Here is a 20854-nt window from a genome sequence, read left to right on the forward strand (position 1 = left end):
GAGTGTATTCTCATGTCTATTAGCTGCTCCTTTCTTCTGCAGTGAATGTTAGTCGAAATCTGCAGTTTCTGTCCTACATTACCAGCAGATTGGGCCTTTCTGACCTTAGCTACTTGTGTGTGTCTGTATGGAACTGAACTGTAGGTCAGGATGCTGCTGGATGGCCAGAGGCTGATTAGCGTGTTATAGAAGAAGTCAAAAGGAAGTACTACACAGAACAGCACTTGCACTTCTCTTGTGAGAGGGCTACTTGGATGCTAGGAAGGTGTTTGGGCCTCAGTCCTCATTCCAGGAGTGTAGACAGAGAATTTTAAGTGTCATGATGCATACTGTGTACATAACCTTCACCTCTCAAAATCTGATGGGAGCAAGATTGTGTGTTATATAGAAATCTGTTGACATCATGTTCTTATTTCAAAATATCCTAAGAAAAGAGTTCATTCCTGGGGGCTGCTTTGCTTGTTTCCAACAGGGAACATGGGAGGAAAACCACCTCTGGGGAGTTTTCCTACATGGAATTAACAATTTTTAGGGCTTTTACAACAAACAGAACCCTTGGTGGTGGGAATGGAGTTGAACAACCATCTCAGCTCTCCCTTCCCTGCAGCATCACAAGCTGGGGAACAGACTGAGACAGCAGAAACTGGGCTGAAATATCCTTGGATCAGGCTGAGGCTGCACATAATATCACCTAAGAGCTTAAATAAAACCAAGATTTCATTTTAGAAGGTTAAGGCCGGAGAAATAGTCTCCTCTTCCCAGCCAGGAGGGTCAAGATAACATTTAATTTTAAACAGGATTGATACAAAAAAGCTGGAAAAGAATAAAAATAAGGTACAGTTGGCAGCTTTCAGCTGTCTGCTTAGAGGAAGTACTGTGGCTTCACCGGCACGGGGGGGAAAGGAAAAGGAAAAGAAAGGTTCATACACAGGGGGTGCAAGTTGATCCTGAGCCCTCAGCAATGCCTAGTGTGGGGCAAAAGATCCAGTTTTGTGTGTTTTCACCTTCATCCCAAGCTCTGACCTGGAAAGGAGTCTCCCCTCAGCACACTTCAGGTGGAGCTGGGACCCAAACCAGTAACTCAGTCAGGCTTAAAAAGCAGCAAAAATCCACAATCGGTTGGCAGGAGAGGAGTGCTGGGTTCGGCTGGACAGGAGTGAGGTTGTCTCAAATAGAAAGGACAAAAATCAAACCAAACCAAAACAAACAAAAAAACCCAAATAAAAATCAAGCCAGGGTTGCTCCTGAATATTGGTATCCATCCTGCTTCAGAATTTCCCATGCTCAGTGAAACCAACAGCTCTGCTGGAGGTCTACAGCACGGTTTCAGGAAGGAAATTCGAGGCTCCCTTTGAAAATGTGGGCCATCTGAGTGCAGTATTTCCTTCCTTCAAATACTTTAGCAGTAACCTGATCACTGAAATAATTTTTTATAATTTCTGTTGTTGAAGTTTTGTAATCGAATAATTTTTTCTAAAAAAAGCTCAAACTTTGCCTACTTTAGACTCTTTACCTTCTCTCCTCACCCTCCTCCCCCCAAAAAATAAACAGCTGAAGCAAACTTTTTTAGCCAAAGTTGGTTACTTTAGGAAAGAAGGCAACAAGAAATGTGAACTGTCTAAAATGGCAATGTTTAATTAAGTTTATTCCCGTGACTGCTATTTTGGAGGAGATATACCAGCGAAATTTAGTTTTAACTTACTCTTAGAAAGAAACAGTGTGGGGTTTTTTTTTCCAATTGCTAGTTTTATTTATATTCAATTTATTTACTTATTCTTATTTATTTTATTTACATTATTTATGTTATTTATATTTATTTATAGCTTCCCATCTTGATTCTGGACTAGTGACTTTTTCTTTAATAGTTGAATCCTAATTTTTTTTTTCCTCCGAGTGTATGGAACAAAAAATTCTTTTGTTGTGTCAGATAGTTTCTTGAAAGAGGTACACAGCAAGGGATCTTTTACTGTTTTATTTTCAGCATGTCTGGTCATGCCTTGAGTTTCTGAATTTGCTGCAACCTGTTTTTATTGATTCAGACTTTGAATTGCAGATGTGTATGGGGGCTTGAGAGGGGTTGCAGTGTTTTGGGGGTTTTTTTCTTCCTGTCTTTCACATTATTCATAATCTCAATTTTCAGTATTTTGTCCTAAGCTGTATGTGCAATCTTAATATTCTAATTTTGTATTAATAACATTTCTTGTTGTCTTCACATTTTATATCTTTCTGTTTCACAATGAAAAGGGTAAAGATCTGCATAAAATGCTGCATCTAACAACCACTACTAATATGATGAACTTTTGAATCTTTATGGGTTTTCAACTGATTTTTTTTAAAATACACTTGTTTATAAAACTGATCCTCTGCGTGTTCCTACTTTTATCTGTAGTCATACTGAATGTATTCACTGCAGTGGACTAAAATACATTGTCATCAAGGAGGAGACTGGAGCATGCTTTTTGTCATGCTTCATTCACTTCCCACTGATACCACTGGAAGTCTTTGCCATTGTGTTCAAGTAGGCTCTTGACTAACTGAATTTACTTATCACAGTTCAGCTAGAAAACCTGTTCAGTTCTGTGAATGAGAAGCACAATGCTTATTGCTTGCTGACTACCTGAAGGAATAGGCAGTGCTACTTTATCTCAGATTTAGCTGTGTTGTCTTCTCATTATCCGTTTGCAAATACATGTATCGTATTTGCTTTTCTCATTCATTAAGCACCAAATGGAGACCAATTTGCCAATTACCACCACTGTTAAATCAGCTGAATATCAGCATGTAAAGTTGCATTTATCTTGTTTGTATTACCACTATATTAGGACAAGAGACAGGCCTCTGTGCTAAGAGGTCTGTAGCTATGCTTCAGAAATTCACTCGGTCATTTTTATTTCACACCTTTTGTTTCCTTCAAAGCACAAATTCAGTAGAAGAATTTGTGAAGAATTTTAGAAGCTAAACCAAGGTTGAAAAACGTATTGAACAAGGTTGAACAAAGCATTGTCACCTTTTGAGTGGCATAATGACTCTGGACATCATGAAATTGGCATTGCCTATTTCTTTGGAATGCCAGATTTTTTAATAACATATTTCCAGTGTAGGAGGTTCATTGTCATGCTTATTCTTATTTATTTTCAGATAAATTATCTTTATTTATTTTTATTTTTAGCTCATATGTGTTCTTTTTGAATGAGTTCTTGCATGTTAAAGGTGTATTCCTTAGAATTTTAAACTTATATTTGTAGACCTACCCTTAATCCAGCAAGTTTTACTCAAGCGGACACATTTAGATGGGAGGAGCTGTCATTGCTTTCCGCTAGTTTTGCCGTTTGTCTTAGCTTCATTCATGTAGTCACAGTCACTCTCTGTTGTCCATTTGCCTATTTTACCTCTGTGTTGCACAGGTGTCCTGTTTTTACAGCATCTTGCACATTGCTTTTCTTCCTCTTCCATTTTCTTTCTGCTGGCTTTATGAATTTGAAAATTTAAGTGATCATTGTCAGCCACAGGAAGCTGAAAAATATTTCCAGTTCCACACTGTCTATGTTAATGGGTAGAAGTGGTGTGCTCTACTGCATAGGATACAAATTTCACTTTCTAGGTTAAAAAAAGCCTACAAACAAACAGCCTCTTTTTTTTTCTTCCAGATGACACTGTATTTATGTAATTATTCATTTAGAATTTTTACAGTTTGAGACAATAGCTTGCATATTTATAGGTTGAAATGATTTCAGGATGAAAGACTATTAAAAAATATTTTTTTATATTCTGTCTTAAAAATGCCACATAAGTGATAATTCTTCAGTAGATATCTCAAGAGAAAGTGTATGCATAGAAGATGGCATGACATTATGCTAAGTACTGACCTGAAAACTGAATGTGTGAGACCAGAGTGTCTGTTCATATATTCTGCAACAGAGACAGAATTTATTTGTAGAGTGAGATGAGGCATTTATGTGCCACCCCTGTGTGTCTGATACAACTGAGTTAAGAAAACAGTTTGTAACTGCTGAGGATGCAGTTCAGTTTCTCTGGAAGAGAAAAGGTGTCCTATTCTTGATGCAAGGTAAAAAAGATTTGTATCATCAGTGAACCTGCAGATTTCTTTAATGCTGATATTTGGAATGAAAGCATAATCAGTGATGTTTGATGGAAGCTTGTATGAGACAAGGAGCAGTCTGAGTATTTATGTTCCATGATGAATATTTCTAAGCGAGATATTTTGCAGATAGGAAAGTATTTTTTTTCCTTACTGGGAGATTGTAGATGTGTCAGAAACATGCATCTCTTCCTGACATTTCAATGCAAATCTTTCAAATCAATTTGCATGTAGCTTGTGGATGAAACTTTGTGCAAACATTGTCTTGCAATGTACTATTTTCTTGTACACTTCAAATGCAAGTATTTTAGTTATTTCTTTCTGATGATTTATCTGTACTAATAGCTGTATTCTGCCTTTATATTACTTTATTATTAGTTCTTGCTCTTAATAGCCTGCCTCTTGCCTTTTGAGTAACTCCCTTTAGTAATATTCCTAGGAAAGACTAGCGACTCAATTTATCTACATCTACAATTTAAACAGACCATATATTTACCAGAGTCAATATATAAATACACATAGCTTCACCCCAGAACCCATAAATAACATTGGCCATGATTATGATTTTGTTTCTGACATACTTGCTTTGAAAAATAATATTCTTCATTTTTTTCAGATAAAATTTGTTTTTGTTCTTCCCTCTGCACCACTGGTACATTTAAAAGAAATAAGTAGAGATAGGAACTATAGGTCTTGACCATATGTGCCTGTTAGCAACACTTCATGCCTCTTCAGAAATTATTAGAATTATTATATCAAAAAATATGGCCTAAGTATATAAGGTTCCATCATTGTGGAAAGAAATGGTCAGTTTTAGTTCTCCTGCCCCTTTATTCTCATTTAGACATCTAACATTGGTCACACTAATCTGCTGAGGCAGTATTTCTTCCCATGGATTCTAAAGGAATACTGGAGCAATGACTCTGATGTACACCTATGCAGCATAAATAGCTACATTAAGCCAATGTAGCCAATCATTGAAGCTGTAAATCTGTTTTAGAAATTGTCCTAGTCCTTAGCCCAAAGGGCTATTTGTTAAGACAGTACCTGAAAGAACTTAGAGTCCCAACTACCACTTTTTAATTTTTTCCTGTCTTTTATATTCATTATGTTTTTATTTGAACATTAGTAACAATTTTTTTTTCTTAAATGCTAGTAACAATTAATTTTTATCTATTTTTTTTAAACCCCAGAAACTACCTCTTCAGGTTGCAGCTTGAGGATCTCTCTCTAATACAGGTATGTTTTATCTTTGTTTTCTTAGTTCCTCTTGCACAATGTCATGATCTAGGTAAGCAGATGATTTAAAGCAGATAATCAAGATATTCATAAGCTTCATGACTACAGATAAGTATGAATCTGGTTTTGTCCTCCTCGATTCCTATATTACATAAGTCATATTATCCACTTTAATTCCAGATTAGCCCTTCTCCCAGGCTGTACAAACCTGATATTACCTTACCCTCCCCTCTGCTGTGATCTACAGCAGAGTAGATCTACAAAAAAATGGAGACTGTGAAGGAGGATCATAGAAAAATGTTCCAACTTACTGTGTAGCTTCTGTATTCAGAATATATTGATATTATGGAGATTTTTTTTTAATTGAGAAATAGATAATGTCATTTATACTTGCTAAATTTAAATCAGGCAAATGAAACAGCAAAATTTCAAAAAAGAAATAGAGTGTGAACCCAGGTATTAGAATCTCAGTGTTCTATGTGAGGCAGCTATCTATTGTTTAGAGCTTAGAAGGTGAAACAAGGCCTTTTTAGAGGTATTAGGCTTAATGGAAAGCTAAGCAAGAATCCCTGATCAATGTATTCTACTCTGAACATCATCTGATTTCAATATACAGGCAACCTCATCTTCCCTCATTCTTTGAAGTGCTGTTCTTTGCTTGTTTTGTTGGTTTTATCTTTCATTATTTTTAACCTTGGCATAATTTCTAACCTTCATCATTGTGTTCTTGGCTCTAAGAGTTGTCTTGGTAAACTTAATTTAGTTAACTAACTTGCTAATAGAAAAATCACAATTAAATAGAAAAGTATCTTTTTTAATAATATTTTCATTTATGCAATATAAAATTATAGCTTGCTTTAGATTCAGTACTGTGCCTATTTATATAGTTGAATATGGAAAAGTAAAATGCATTCAGGTAAGGCTGTCCTTGTTATTTGTAGAACACCTTGTGTGTGCTTTACCTAGGCTTGGAGACTTCTTTTACTGTATCAGACTACCAGAAAAGATATCTGAAGTTGATTTATAATTAACCAACATTGCAGTATTGATAAATATTGTTCATTTTATACTGTTTTAGTCTTATGAATGTGAAGAAGCCTTTAAACAGTCTTTTTGAGTCAACTTTTGGTAAAGTTTCTTATTCCATGTATGCTATAGCACCACTGGTTTGCTATCTTCAGACTGGTTTGTATCTTCAAACTCTTTTCCATAACCCTTTAGGGAATTTGTATTTTTAAATCAAAAACAAAGTATGCAATTATTTTTTTTTTCTTTCACAGCATATCATGCCATCATAACTCTTTCATATATGTCCTTTATAGACTTTCTCTTCCTCTTCCCCTCTGATTCTCTTCTGCTTCTGTTTGGGTGCACCAGGATAAGAGATGTGCTTCCATGCATATGTCAGCTATGGCAGCTTCAAATCAGCTATGAGGTGGCTGAAGCCTTTGTTTTGATGCAAGTAAGCCAGGCAATAAAGTATATTGTTTAGGGCTCATTACACAACGCTCTCAGGTCATTTATAACTCTCATGCTATAAAGTTAGTCACTGATCTTATAGTCATGTAAGTACATTTGGGAGAGTCCCCAAGAGGGCATTTAACTCCTTCTGTACCACAGGCAAGGTCAGTGCTGCCCTTCTCCCTGCTGATTACTTGTCTGAACTCTTCTTACAAGTCTGCAGCCACAAAGACCCACAGCTTTTCTTTGCCTTTGTTGAGAAATGTTAAGACTCAAAGAGTCTCTGCCTCATGCTTGAAAGTGTGAAAGCTTTTGTAATGAAAGAGGCAATAACCATTTCTGTGGGAATGTGGAATTCAAACTTGCCAGCTACCAAACTGAAACCTGCCTAGAGGCAAGAGTGTACTTACCAAATGGTTAGCCAAGATTTATAGAACTTTCAGATAAACTCTGTAGGAACAAGGGAATCCTAGTTGCAGTCCCAGTCATCCTAACATGGTGTATGGGATTACTTAGGTATAAACAAAATAAACTTCAGTTTCTGAAACTTTAGGGCATGTGAAGTTTCTCTCCCTCACATCTAGTGAAAGAAATATCTTGAGTAGGATTACAGGATATAAAGTTTGCCAAGTCAGCAAGTAAATATTACAGTATTTTGAGGCTCTATATCTTACCAAACTGAAACCCTGTTATAACTGAATGGGGAAAGAACGAAAGTGAAAAGGAAAGTAAAACTAATATGAAAAAAGTAATATGAAATCCTTGCAAAACAGAATGATGGAATTTCACAGGAGAGAAATAAAGCATACTGTGGTTAACTCATTAGTGCTATAAATGGTAGTTAGCATTTGTTTAATGAGGGACTGAACACTGTGACACTTTCTGTAGGGACAGAACTTTTAGCATTTTTTTTCTTCACACAATTGTCATAATAATAATGTAAAAAGCCAGCTTCTTCTACTTATTTTCTATTGTTAAAATAAGTGCTAATAAGTATTTTTATTATATTAATTCTTATACTTATTTTGCTCATTTTGATTCTTTTATGAAACAGCCTTTGTAAAAACATGCAGATGTTTCATGAGTTAATAAAGCCATGTTTCTGCATCTGGAAGAAAGGTACATGGTGAAGTACTAGCTGTAAGAAGCTTTCTGTATAGCACAATAACAATACCCAAGGGGTAGAAACAGGAATTTTTTTTAGAAAATTATTCAAGCTTTAACATTACTGTTGTGTGTCTGAAGGAGGAAGAAAACTGCTACTCTTCCTTATGCACAGAAGATATTTCCAGCATGGAAGCAAGGATGATTTATCACAATTTGCCATCCTTATTTTCCACAGTTTTCAATTAGACTTTCAGAAATGTTTGATTTCTTTATATTGACACTTCTTTTGTTTTTATTTTTCATTTGGTTCATAAGTTTATTTTTTCTTATGGTATATTACTATCTGGAAAATAAAGGGGATTCCTTTTTTTATAAAGTACCTTTGTACTTCAGTTGTTTTTTTGAAAACAAGTCTCCTCATCTGTCAAGTGTCTATCTGCATGTGTTAGTTTTTCTGCCCACTGATATTACAAAGAGCCTTCATGCTAAATGTAACCAATTGAAGCAGTAGAAATAATTTAGTTATAGCAAAAGCATCTTTACAAATACTTAGTTTACACATTTCTGTGTATTTTTAAAACTTATGAGTTTTTAAAGTGTTATTTTGCAATATTATTAGACATTGCAATATTATCAGGTATTGTTTTTTTAACAGGAAAGCTCTCTAAAAAGGAATAAACTACAATTATGACTCTTTGAAACCTTTTGCAAAAATTACTATATGCCACAATATCTATGTACTCTATTTCCTACAAGTTTTTACCTGGAAAATAGTTCTGAAACACAAGGTAACCTTCCTTGAAAGGGAAATCGACACAAAAGCAGACAGCCATTTGAAATGCAAGTTCTCACGAAAGAAATGCAGAACAGAGATTCATGTATTAAAAGGGCAGTGTTTCCATCAGTTTAGTGAAAGTTAATCCCTTGTAAAAGTGAGGATTAGAGTGCTACTCGATTGCCTCAGACAGGATGTGTATCTAAACATGAGCTAGCACTATGTGGTGAGACATTGCTGCCCATTGTGGTTACATCAAAGTTATCATCCCACATGTCATGGTTCTGTGCTCTGTACTTCACAGGAGAAGTCTGTTTGAGTAAGCAAGTTTCATATGATGGTGTCTGTAGCAAGCCAGTATTTAATGTGTCTCAGCAGCTTCCTTTGTGTAGCAGGATAAAGACAACCAAAATGAGTGAAAGCCTTTTAAGCTCTGTCTGGAGAAGCCTAAGAGTCAACTTTTTCAAAGCTGACTGTGGGAACAATGGATGCATACCAATTATGGATTAGGAAAGAAGCATTCACTGGACTGGGGCAGTAGAAGGACAAGTATTTTATACCTCTTACTGCTGCGTGCTAGGCTCACAGATATATAAGGCCTTGTTCTGCATGGTTTTGTTTTGTGAGTTGTACTCTGTTATTCCTCACCTCACGTAATAGAGAATAATCCATAAAAGCACTGGCCAAGATGAAAGTTGGATTTCCTAAAAACTCTATTATATTCCTTAAAATATTAGAGCAGGAATCTAAATAGTAGTGCTTAAGTGGATAGATTTGATTTTTAAAATGTTTTTTTTTAAAATACCTATCCAATATTTCGATTAGTGGAGACTTGACATAATGTAGAGGATCAGTCCAACAGGTGTCTATTTTTCACCATTTTTTCACCATTTTTTTTCTCCCCAAAGTATTGGAAAGGAGAGCTTATGAATTCAAACATTTGTTTGTGTCTGCCTACATGACAAGTTTGCTGATGTATGGGTAAAGACTGAAAAGCTAATACATGCTGACTCGTAAAAGTCTTTATGCCAGAATTGCCATAAACATGTTTACAAGTTCAAGGTGTTTAAGCTTTTTAGAAAGCTGATAAAATGAATACAACTCTTCTTCATCCATAAAATGAAGTTTGCAAACTGAGATTGTTAAGGCACTTATATGACACATGCTTGAGTTTAGCTTTCTCATCTGAATCTTCCATCTATGAAGACTCTTCTTAATTTGAAATGTCCAGAGGGTTGAGCCTATTCCATCTGCTTCTGTGGTTGCATAATTCCCCTGAGATTTTATTCTCATGCTGCGTCTGGGCATCAGTTAGAAATATACATACCTCAAAACCAATTTTAAGGGCAATTTTAGCCCTTAGTTTATTGCAAAATTCATATTAAATTCTTTGTGCAGATAGAGGAGTTGGAAGTTCTTTTTCATGTTTTTTATTCAACTTTAAATTTTGGAATATTGAGATTTTTTTTTTTAGAGAGATGGATGATGGATGTAGGTGTGTGTGTATGCACACAACCATTAACAAGGCATTAAAGGAAGTAAAGGCAAGACTGGGTCTAGGAATTGTCAGAAAAAGGGGCTCCTTTGAAGAATGTGGTTTTACTTTGTGCTTATCTAGGTTAAACAAAGAGGCAACTTGGCTTAATGTTAGTGGTTTTTTATAAATCCATATCTATAACCTGAGACATCTTTATATTTTTTTACCATAATTGTAATAAATAATAATATAACAAATAATATTTTAATAACATATTTACCTGGCTTTTAATCCCATTTTCAAAATAACAATTACTTGTTATTATCATAAACTGACCATATTATGTCTTGTGAGAGACTTTCATAACCTGAGTTTGTCTTTTTGGGCTACAAGTGGTATTTGACCTACTCTAGAGAGAACAGTGTCCTAAAGAAGGCGCAAAATCATTCAGACGGTCTGTACAGTTCATTTCTGGGACTATGCCTTTTTGGGACAGTCCTCTTTGCTACAAACACAAAGAAAGCTTGTAAGAATTTGTCATGTAGAGTCAAGTCTGTTTATGCTGATAATAAAAATGTTCATTTATAATGAATAATAACTTCAGAGGTAAAAGTAAGGAAGTGAGGCTTTAATCTTTTAATCTCTGTAAGGTGCTGAGTTGCCCAATAAATGCAACTCCTTAAAATGCAGCTTGATGCTTTTTCTACAACTTTCTTTTACTGTATTTCAGTCCGTTCAGTTTCTGTGTTATACATTACTTACAGTCACTAACTGTGTAATAGATGTCTGCTTTGTGAAATACATGAAAGAAATCTTTTGATTCATTATTTAATTTTGGGATGAAGCTATGTGTTCAGAAAACGAGATGAAAGAAAGACTCTCTAATATCACAGTTGAAGGCATAAAGGAACTAACTTAAGGATGTCCTTAGCTTGTGACAGCTGTATGTTAACAATATTGACATTGAAAGATGACTGTGATTTAAAATTTTATTTTGGGTTCCTATGTCAGGGAAAAAAAACAAAAATGGAAAAGAAAAAAACAACCAAACAAAACAACCAAAAAAACCAAACCCCACCTCTATTCAGGTGTTCTGTGCCTTGTATGTACTTAAGAGTTCCGAAATCCTTGAAAGCTTGGAAGATAAAACAGCAACTAGAGTTCATAAGAAAACTTCTAAAACTTAAAACTCACCAAAAGAGACTTGAGGTGAGCAAGTTGCTGAGTGACCACAAGGTGATAGAGCAGCTGCAAACTTCTTGAGTGACAGGGAGAAGCAAAATTTGAAGAGGTATTTGAACTGTTGCCTTTTGTAAAAGATGATGCTGAAAGCAGAGTTAAAAAGAGAAAGAAAGAAAGAAAAAAAGCATAGTGTATCTGTATATAACAATGCCACTTGTATACAATACCTCTTCCTCCTGTTGCTACTTTCCTGGTTGCAGATTGTTGGATTTTGTTAAATAGTAAGTCCATAAATAAATAAATTAGACAATTAGAAATTTAAGAAAGACATAAGAAGTGTTTGTCAAGTCAGAGCTTGTCCTGTGTGGCAGGTAGACATGGACTTTATGTCTGTTTTTAGGTCCATTGAAGTTCTTTTTCTGTGATACCATTAATATTTTTGTTGTTTTCTGCATGCAAAATAGTAGTTTCTTGATTAAACTTGATTAATGCTAGAAAAGGTTAATTTACCTACCAATGCTTATTTCACATATGTTAAATCTTTATCTATATTACCTCTTTTACATGCAGCTGAAAGGGGCTTCCTCAAGCTAGATAAAAGACAGGTCACACAAATCCTTCCCTCTGTAGTGTATTTGTAGGGAAATAATTTACCAGAATAAGGTAGTCTGTTTCTGTTGAAAAAATTTTGCTAGTGAAACATCTGGTGTTTGTAGATTCACCTACATATTAATGCAGAAGATGGCTACTATTCTGAACCTATCTGTGGCAGTATTTGACCAAACACTGATTCACTCTTTATACTGAATATTCTTTCCATTTGTTGTGGGTTTGGGTTTTTTTTGTTTGTTTGTTTGTGTTTTTTTGTTTTTTTTTTTTTGGGTGGGGGAGAAGGTTTTTTTGGTTTTTTTTTTCCCTGCATAGATGTAGCTACATATATTATAATTTAGTTGGAGTCTTTTTTGTGAGTTATGGTCTGAGTTCATATTCAGGTTCCCATTACAAAGCTATGTAGAGCCCATATGAGGTGACCAGTTGTGCCCTCATGCCATCTCCTCAGTATGACTCCTCTTCTGCTCATCTCTGCTTGTTATTCATTTATACTTGGCTTCTACATAATTGGGAAGTTTTAGTCTTCAGAATTTGTAATTGCCTGCCATTCAGTACTGCTGAAATTTGTCACACAAATTTAGACTCTAAGAGAAGCACAAGAACGTTGGCAAATTGGCAGGGCTTGGCTGCTGCTTTGGCTTATCAGCATGTGTCAGTATTCTGGGAAGCAGAGGAAAAGAGAAGAAAAATAAAGCTAAGAAGAAATGTCATTTTTCATTTATGTGCTGTATTTGTCATTGTTTTGTGCCAGTACTGAAATACAAGAGCAAGTGCATTTCTAAACAAATGAGTCTGAGCACATCTATTTAGCTAGAGAAGCTTAGCTTCTTATTTTCTGTTTTTCTTTCTTACCCTTACTTTTTCACTGCAGTTCTTGTGTGTTTACAATGATTTTCTGTTCTGCGTTCACAGTAAAGAAGAAAATCAAGTGCTAATTTTTTTCACTTCCACTGGAGTAAAGTTCCTCCTTTGTTTAGATATTAAATATTTGTAGTTTTTTTCTAAGATGAAGAGGAAGCCTGAATCACTTGAATATATAATATGACTGTATTTGTTCTCATGGGGAAATATAGGTGATATGAAGATAAATGTGCATTCATTTTACAGCAGATATACATGAATGTGTTTTTTATATTGGTGTAATTTATCCCTTCCTGATAATTTTTCCTGGTATGTATAGTGATCAACTATATTACTATTACATTTACTACAAGTAATTTTGTAAACATCTTTTCCTAAGAAGGTGGCACTCCTATGTATGTTTTTATGAACATGAATATACAGATACAGCTGCACAAAAGCAAAAAGCAATGAGCAAGTAGCATCAGTTTGAAAAAAAAAAAAAAAAAATCAGGCTGCTGCTTTCCAAATGTCTGTATTATGTAAGGCCACAGCATACTTTAGCTAATTCTGGACTAAAGCAGTATTATGTAACAACAGAGCAATGCTTTTGGAGGGACACAGGCTCTGTTTTCAGAATTAGCCTGTTTCTATGTAGCCAATATGCAGAAAAGGTGCAAGAATGGTAGCACACTGTGCCAGAAATGAAAACAGAAAATAGTAATATGCAGACTGAACACAGACTGTTTCCATTCTTACATTGGTTGCCCAGGTGGAGGGCTCTGCCACAAACACTGCTGATGGAGAGTTTCCACTCTTTGGCATCTAGATGCTGCAGTCCTGAGCAATTTAGAAAAACAGTGGAATATGTAATGTATATCTGCAATACAGTGTCTGCAAGAATGATTATCAGTTTTTGCTCACACTGATAAAGCATAGAATGGTGTGGGTATGAAAGGACCTTCAAAGGTCATCAAGTCTGAAATAAGCAAGGCTATCTTCAACTAGACCAGGTTTCTCAGAGCCACATCTAACCTGACCTTGAATGTTAATAGGGATGGGGCATGGACCATCTCTGAGGGCAGCCTGTTACAGTGTTTCACCACTCTCATTGTAAAAAAAAATCTTCCTTATATCTAGTCTAGACCTCTTCTCTTTTAGTTTAAAATCATTACATCTTGTCCTGTTATTTTGTCCTGTCCTTCCTAGGTTCTGCTAAGTGTATCCCCATCTTTCCTATAGACCCCCTTTAAGTACTGAAAATCCTCATTAAGGTCTCCCCAGAGCCTTTTCTTCTCTAGGCTGAACAACTCCACCTCTCTTAGCCTGCCTTCATGGGAGAGGTGCTCCAGCCTTCTGATCATTTTTGTGTTCCTCCTCTGGACTCCCTCCAACAGCTCCACATCTTTACTGTGCTGAGGACTCCAGAGCTGAACACTGTACTCAGGTTGGGGTCTTATGAGAGCAGAGTGGAGGGGGAGGATCACCTCCCTTGACCTGCTGATCTTGCCATGCATCAACCACCACTATCCCAACTTCTTTTCCTCAGGGGTGCTCTCAATCACTTCATACTCCAGCTGGTATTGATAACAGGGATTCTCTTGACTCAGGTGGAGGATCTTGCACTTGGCCTTGTAGAACTTCATGAGGTTCACATGGGTCTGCTTCTTAAGCTTGTCCAGTTCCCCTCTGGATGGTATTTTATCCCTCAGACACATCGACAGCACCACACAGATTGCTGTCATCTATGAATTTGCTGAGTGTGCCTTTGATCCCACTGTGTCATTTAAGAAAATATTAAACAGTATTGGTCCTAATATGGACCCTGGAGGGACTCAGATCTTCAAGTTGTATCCTCCTCTGGACATTGAGCCATTGAGCATCTCTCTCTGGATGCAATTATCCAATTAATTCCTCACCCATCAAACAGTCCACCCATCAAATCAATCTTTCCAGTTTAGAGTGAAGGAAGTTATGTGTGAGCTTGTCTCAAAAGCCTTATAACAGGTCCAGAAATATGATGTGTATAGCTCTTCCTTTTACGAATGATGTGGTCACTCCATCATAGAAAGTGACTTGGTTGACTAGACAGAACTTGCCCTCGGTGAAACTATGCTGGCTGTCTCAAAGCTCCTCCCTGTCCTCCATGTACCTCAGCATAGCTTCCAGGAGGATCTGTTCTGTGATCCATAGACACAGAGTGAGTCTTGACAGATCAGTAGATCCCAGGGTCCTCCTTTCTACCTTTTTGAAAAATGGGTGCAATCTTTCCCTTTTTCTGGTCACCGGACTTCACTTGACTGTTGTGACTTATGCAATGTCACAGCAAGTGGCTTGGTAACTACATCAGCCAGTGCCCTCAGGACTCTGGGCTGCATCTTGTCAGATCCCATAGGCTATGTACGTCCAGGTTCCTCAGGTAGTCACGGACCTGATTATCTCTTACAGCAGGAGTGACTTTGCTCCACAGTCCCTGGATTGCAGTCCATTCACGTAAGAGATGTTGGAAGTTAGAGATATGGAACTTCATTGTATGTTCTGGCCTGTAATATCTAATTTGAGTTCAAATACCGTTTGTGTGCCATGCATGTTCAAAGAATAGGCTTAAAGACACATTTTCTGAGTCATAGAAAGGATTGTTTTTCCCAGTACTGCAGAGATACATTCAACAGTTCTGTTGGATGTTGTTCAACAGTTCATCTTTATGTAGGTGGCCTTGGGTAATTCTTCATGTAGGGGGTGGGTTCACCTTACATCTGTATATTAGTAGTAATCAGTACCTAGCCTAAGGGCATTGTGTGGTTCATAACATTCCCTGCCATTTCTTGTTCACCTGTGATATTAAAAAAAAAACAAAACAACAAACCATGAATAAGATAAAATAGTGAAGAAGCCTCATGTCCCCTCACCACTATGCGGAAAAATTTAAGATATGCATCTTGACACTGAGATCAAAGGAGCCTTTGATACCATGCTGTTAAAAGATGCATTCAGCTGCTTACCTGTGGGAAGAACTGGCTGTTTCTATAAAGCCAAATGTTCTGCTCCCTTCATCCCTAGGGAAGAGAGGGAAAGTACTTCAGGATCAGGAGACTAGGTTTTAGCTATTGCAGTCAAGGAAAAGCTGTATTCTGAAATATTAAAGGAAACAAAGCAGCCATAATGAGGGTGAGAAACACAGAATTTTGTTCTGGGGTAAAAGAAAAATCTGAGGAACCTGCCACAAGAACACTAAAGCATGAGGAGCCCATACAGGAGTGCATAAGAGGGAGTGTCTTGCTCTTCTGAATGCTTCAGGGTACAAAGGGAGGATCTGTGCCACTTCCAGTGTGTTACTTGCCTTGTCAACACCACTAAGCCCGGGGCAGCCTGTGGATTGTTGCTCCTAAATGCTTGAGAAGGAGACTGTTTAGTCATAGTGTAAGAAACTAGTCCTGGCCTGAATTGAGAATAGGGGACTAAAAGGTCACCTTTGCATTCATTTTTCCTATCTTTATTTTTCTACTTCCTTTTTCTTTCCCCTGTTTTTAGTAGACATTTTCTACTCTTTTGGAATATTATTATTGCTTTAGCCATCCCAGATGGTACCACAATATGATGCTTCTGTTGTCAAGTCTGGGAGTGATAAATCACTTCAAAATATGGAAATCAATTTATTAAAACTGGAAACCAGATAAGCTTGGAAATATCTGGTGTTAGACATATATGTGAGATTTCTATATAAATTTTGTTATTCAGCTGTTACTTTATATTTGTTTGAAGACAAGCAAAGTGAGAACATGATTTATTTAAGTAAGGTATTGACATAATAAGCTATGTTCATTCTCTTAATTGTTTTATTGGGAAGATGATGGTCTTCAGATGGCAATTTGATATAATGAACTTTTGGGAATTCCACTTGGTCTGTGGGTGGTGTCTAGACTTGCCTATCCCACCACAGTATTTTTAGGCTTCTGCCCTCAGACTGGAACTTGGAGTCTGAGGCTTGATGCTTAGGCTTAGGCTCTATAAGCATCTCTCGATTCTTGGGCCACTGAGGAGGAATGCTGAAAGCACAGGGAAGCATTAATGCCACCTTTTTTATTTATTTTTTTTTTTTCTTCTTCTTCTTCTTTTTTTCTTTTTTTTTCTTTTTTTGAGTTAGGCACGCCTATGGGCTTTGAAAATCAGGTAGTTTTTTTTCTAAGTCAGCCATATGCAACACACTTATGTTGAGTGGGAACTGTATCTAAAATGTGTGTTGTTTCTGTCATTTTTAACTGATTGTGAGCTGATCTAGTGTAGAATTAACCTTGTTGCAGGTTTATTTGCTGCATGTTTGGTTTTGTTTGTTTGTTTTTCTTTTCTGCTTTTAATACTAGTTTTTTTCCAGTCTGTACTTCTGGATTTCCCACATTTGCTCTAGTGTCTGGAAAACTATTTATTCTCCAAGTCTCTAAAATAATTCTATGATGTGATGGTAGTTGTTATGCTGATTTTCCAAACAAATGAACAAGCTACTAAGAAAAAGAAAGAAGAGATCATTACAAAGTAATGGGCAAATAGAAACTGTAAGGTCAGTATTTAGGCCTGTTCATGTATGTTGAGTTACTTCTGTTAATTTAGCTTGATATAAGTAATGACAACAATGTGGTTCAAAGACAACTAATTAATTCAAAAGGTGTTTGATTAGAGGTTAATATTACCTTCAGTTGTGTATGTATGCAATATTGAATATTACTTCCATGATGAAATCCTATTAGTCTTTTTCCCAGAGTATAGCCACCATTGCAGTATAAATAGCTGTTAGTGTTTTGGTTTAGGTTTTAAATTGACTGATTCAGTTAGGTTTATTAAAAGGTAAATGAAAGACCTGAGAAAATCTCAGAGTTCCATATTTATGTGGAAGTCAATTCTAGGAAGAAGCAGTAACTGGAACAGAAGAAAACCATACTCCTGTTAATTATAAGTTAAACAGCAACTTCATTGTGGCATTGCCCATTTTTATGTAGTATGTCATTTAGTTCCTCAGTACTTCGGTCTCTAATTGAAACCTAAAGTGAGTATGATCTTTCAGAATTTCAGAATTGCCCTAGAGATAAATTGATTTGACAATAAACATTTCCTATTGGAAAAAAAAATAATAAGTTGAATCACTCTTTTCCACTATTTTGGAAAAAAATAAAAATTTATGCTTTAACATTTTCATGACTTTCAGAGAGAGCTTTTTAAATGAGCCTTTTGGATTAAATGCTGTGCCTGGTACATTCACTTCACATTGGTTTCTGTTAATTGCATTTTAATATAAATGAGAGAATGCATTCATTTTGAAGCCACATTGAGTGGAAAATGCAGTAGCTGCACAGTGTTTGTATGTGCCATTGCTTTTAGTATATCTGTCAGTGGAAATCTTGCTTATAAGGGTTATAGCCTTAGGCTCACGTACTCTGAGTCTTTGCCTAGGTATTTTGACAGCTCTGAGCAATAGTTCTGCATCTCCTCACTTATCTCAGGGAGCTGAAATGATGAAAGGTCAAACTGTTCCTTACTTCTTTCCCTGCCCTGTTACTGTGATATGAAAAGATCTAGTGAGAGAAGAGACCTTGTGGGAAGTGGAAGTGCAGGAACTCATCTGCATGAATGTTTAGACTTTTTCACACATTTTATATTGTCACTGATGAGATGGAAGCTTCCTCGGTGAAACTCTTTTCTGATTCCTCTATGCATGCTTATTTTTGTTAATTCAGTAGAATTTTGCGTATTGTTTTACCTGAATACCTGGGCCTGTAACAAAAAAAAAAAAACAAAAAAACAAAAAAAAAAAACACCTGAATCAAGTTTTATACTACCAAACACAAACAAAACCTTTTGCAGTAGATTTTTTCTTTAATTAGTCTATGATTTATTAATGAAACTTTTATAATATGTCAGAGCCAGTCTGAAGAAACAATAATGCTGAAAGTTCATAGGAGATCAAAATATGTCATGGTATATTTATTAAGATTGCTCTAGGCATGATTCCACAGTCTTTTCTCACATAGCAGTCAGTAGTGTCACTTGCAGAATATTGTGCTACTCAGCATGAGAAAATAAAGCTGAACGAATTGTACTCAACAAAACCCTGCATATGCACTGACAAGTAAAAGCTGAGTGGAGAAATTCACATGCTGATGTGTATGTAAAGAAAATTTTCCATAAGCAGACCTTTTATTTTTTTACATAATATGGTCCATACTGAAAACAGGAGATGAAGCAAAGGCTTCTTTCATTTTTAATTGAAAAAGGAAAAAAAGACAGTAATTTCTATTAAATTAAATATAAAATATATTAAGCTTTTCATTATACAATTGTGTTTTCATGTAAGTACACATTAAAATAAAAGAATAAGGAATGATAAATGTACTCTGGTAAATGTTTGTGTTGTCATCAACTTTGCCAGAACTTCATTAACATCCATGGGTAGCATGGTGAAAAGCTGTTTCTAGAAGGCACATTCTCTCTGGGACTTGTAGACTGCAGAGAAGAATAACTAGCCAGGATGAAACAAAGGAGAAAAAATTAATTACTGTCAATCAATTAAATCAGACTGATGCACTGTAAAGGCATTTTAGAGTTAATGTGATGTACTCATGGACAGCGTGGTGCAATGGCAAGCATGGCTCTGCCAGTCATCCTTGCCTACTGGGAAAGAAAATGCATCTTTTAGCTTGAGAACACAAGGGCAAACACACCTTGCAGATGGAGTCAAGGAGATCACAGAAGGGAAAGTTCCTTGTTTACTGCAAGAAGTAAAAATGCACTATTCCTTTTTGTCTGTGAATATTTAGTAATATTTACCAGACTTTTCCAGAAAAGCAAGTACATGTGCAGTGCAGAACATAAGAGACAGGATCTTGGGAGTCCTTGCTGGGAGAACCAGCCGTGCATAAACTCCCTGCTGCTTCTATACAGCCAGATGAAGGAAAAGTAACAGAAAGCTTGGAGGTAACTTTTTCCAAACAGTGCACAGATTGAATCTGGTTTATGTAGCAAATCAGAGTCAAATAGATTAAAGAGCTTTAGTCAGCCTAGCCCAGAAAGTGGAGCTCTGGAAGATAAAATCTGAGGAGAAAAGAGGATTAAACCCAGTAGTTTCTCCAAGAAGGAACATCTGGTCTGGCTGAATACACTGAATGAAAAGCAGCCCTTTAAAAATGGCCACAGAGTGGTCACAAAACTCGAGTCTCTCTGGAAGGCAGCCAACATGAAATAATGTGAGAGACAAAACTCACCCGATCCCCCTGGCAGAGAAGGCTCATAGAGTGCTGGAACAGGTTGGAGGCAGTGTAACTGTACAATGAACAGACCGAATGAGAAAGGCTAATGCTGTGTTTACCAGGCTGACATGCATATTTTTCAGCCAAAATTCTTACTGAACAGGTGGTTGAGACTCTCCAGATGTACATCTCTACAAAGATCTGCAAATGTGTGCGCAGATCCTCGGTGTAGTCATTCTAGTTTCCTGGATGAGACGGAGTCTGCTGAGAGCTGAGCAAAGCCCAGAGACTGTCTGAAGTTATTTTCAAGTCCTAAATCTGCAGTCAGGGCAGCATGTTGTGCCTTGCATCTGGGATCACACATTCTGTTACCAATAACTGTCCTCTGAAATGATTCAAGACTGTTGCAGATAGGAAATTGGAATACTTAAAAATACCTTTAGTACCAAAACTGGTAATGAGAAAACAGAAACAAAGAGCATCTGAATCAAGTGATTCCCATATTGCTTCTCCTGTAGAAAAAAAAAGTGAATTTTTGCATTAATAGTAGACTTACTGTAGCTGGTAGGCTTGCCTGCTCTTCTTTGGTGGGGCAGGGTATGGCAGACGTATCAAACCCTGTTTTTAAATGTTGGAGTCTAAATTGGAAGCTATTTGGGGGCTATGACTCAATAGCAAAATGTAACTAAAATGAAGATAAATTAATTGGAAGAATGCATTGGTATCAAACAGGCTCATTCCCAGAAATGCCAGCACTTTTGCGATAAAAAAAGTGAAGAGCTGGCCAGTGGAAATATAGAGTAGATTAGAATAGATCAGAACACTAG

The 20854-nt window shown here is 36.4% G+C and overlaps 1 protein-coding gene across 2 annotated transcripts in view; it reads left to right on the forward strand.

Moving 5' to 3' along the window:
- The window catches only part of SEMA5A (semaphorin 5A), a 309345-nt gene that overhangs the window by 124133 nt on the left and 164358 nt on the right, over positions 1-20854 (forward strand). For both annotated transcript variants that reach the window (XM_030445693.1, XM_030445694.1), the window contains exon 5: positions 5293-5338. In XM_030445693.1, the coding sequence (XP_030301553.1) occupies positions 5293-5338 (46 nt within the window). The remainder of the gene's footprint in view (positions 1-5292; positions 5339-20854) is intronic.

The sequence above is a fragment of the Calypte anna genome, chromosome 2 (genome assembly GCF_003957555.1).
Source record: "Calypte anna isolate BGI_N300 chromosome 2, bCalAnn1_v1.p, whole genome shotgun sequence".
In the NCBI taxonomy this organism is placed as follows: Eukaryota; Metazoa; Chordata; class Aves; order Apodiformes; family Trochilidae; genus Calypte; species Calypte anna.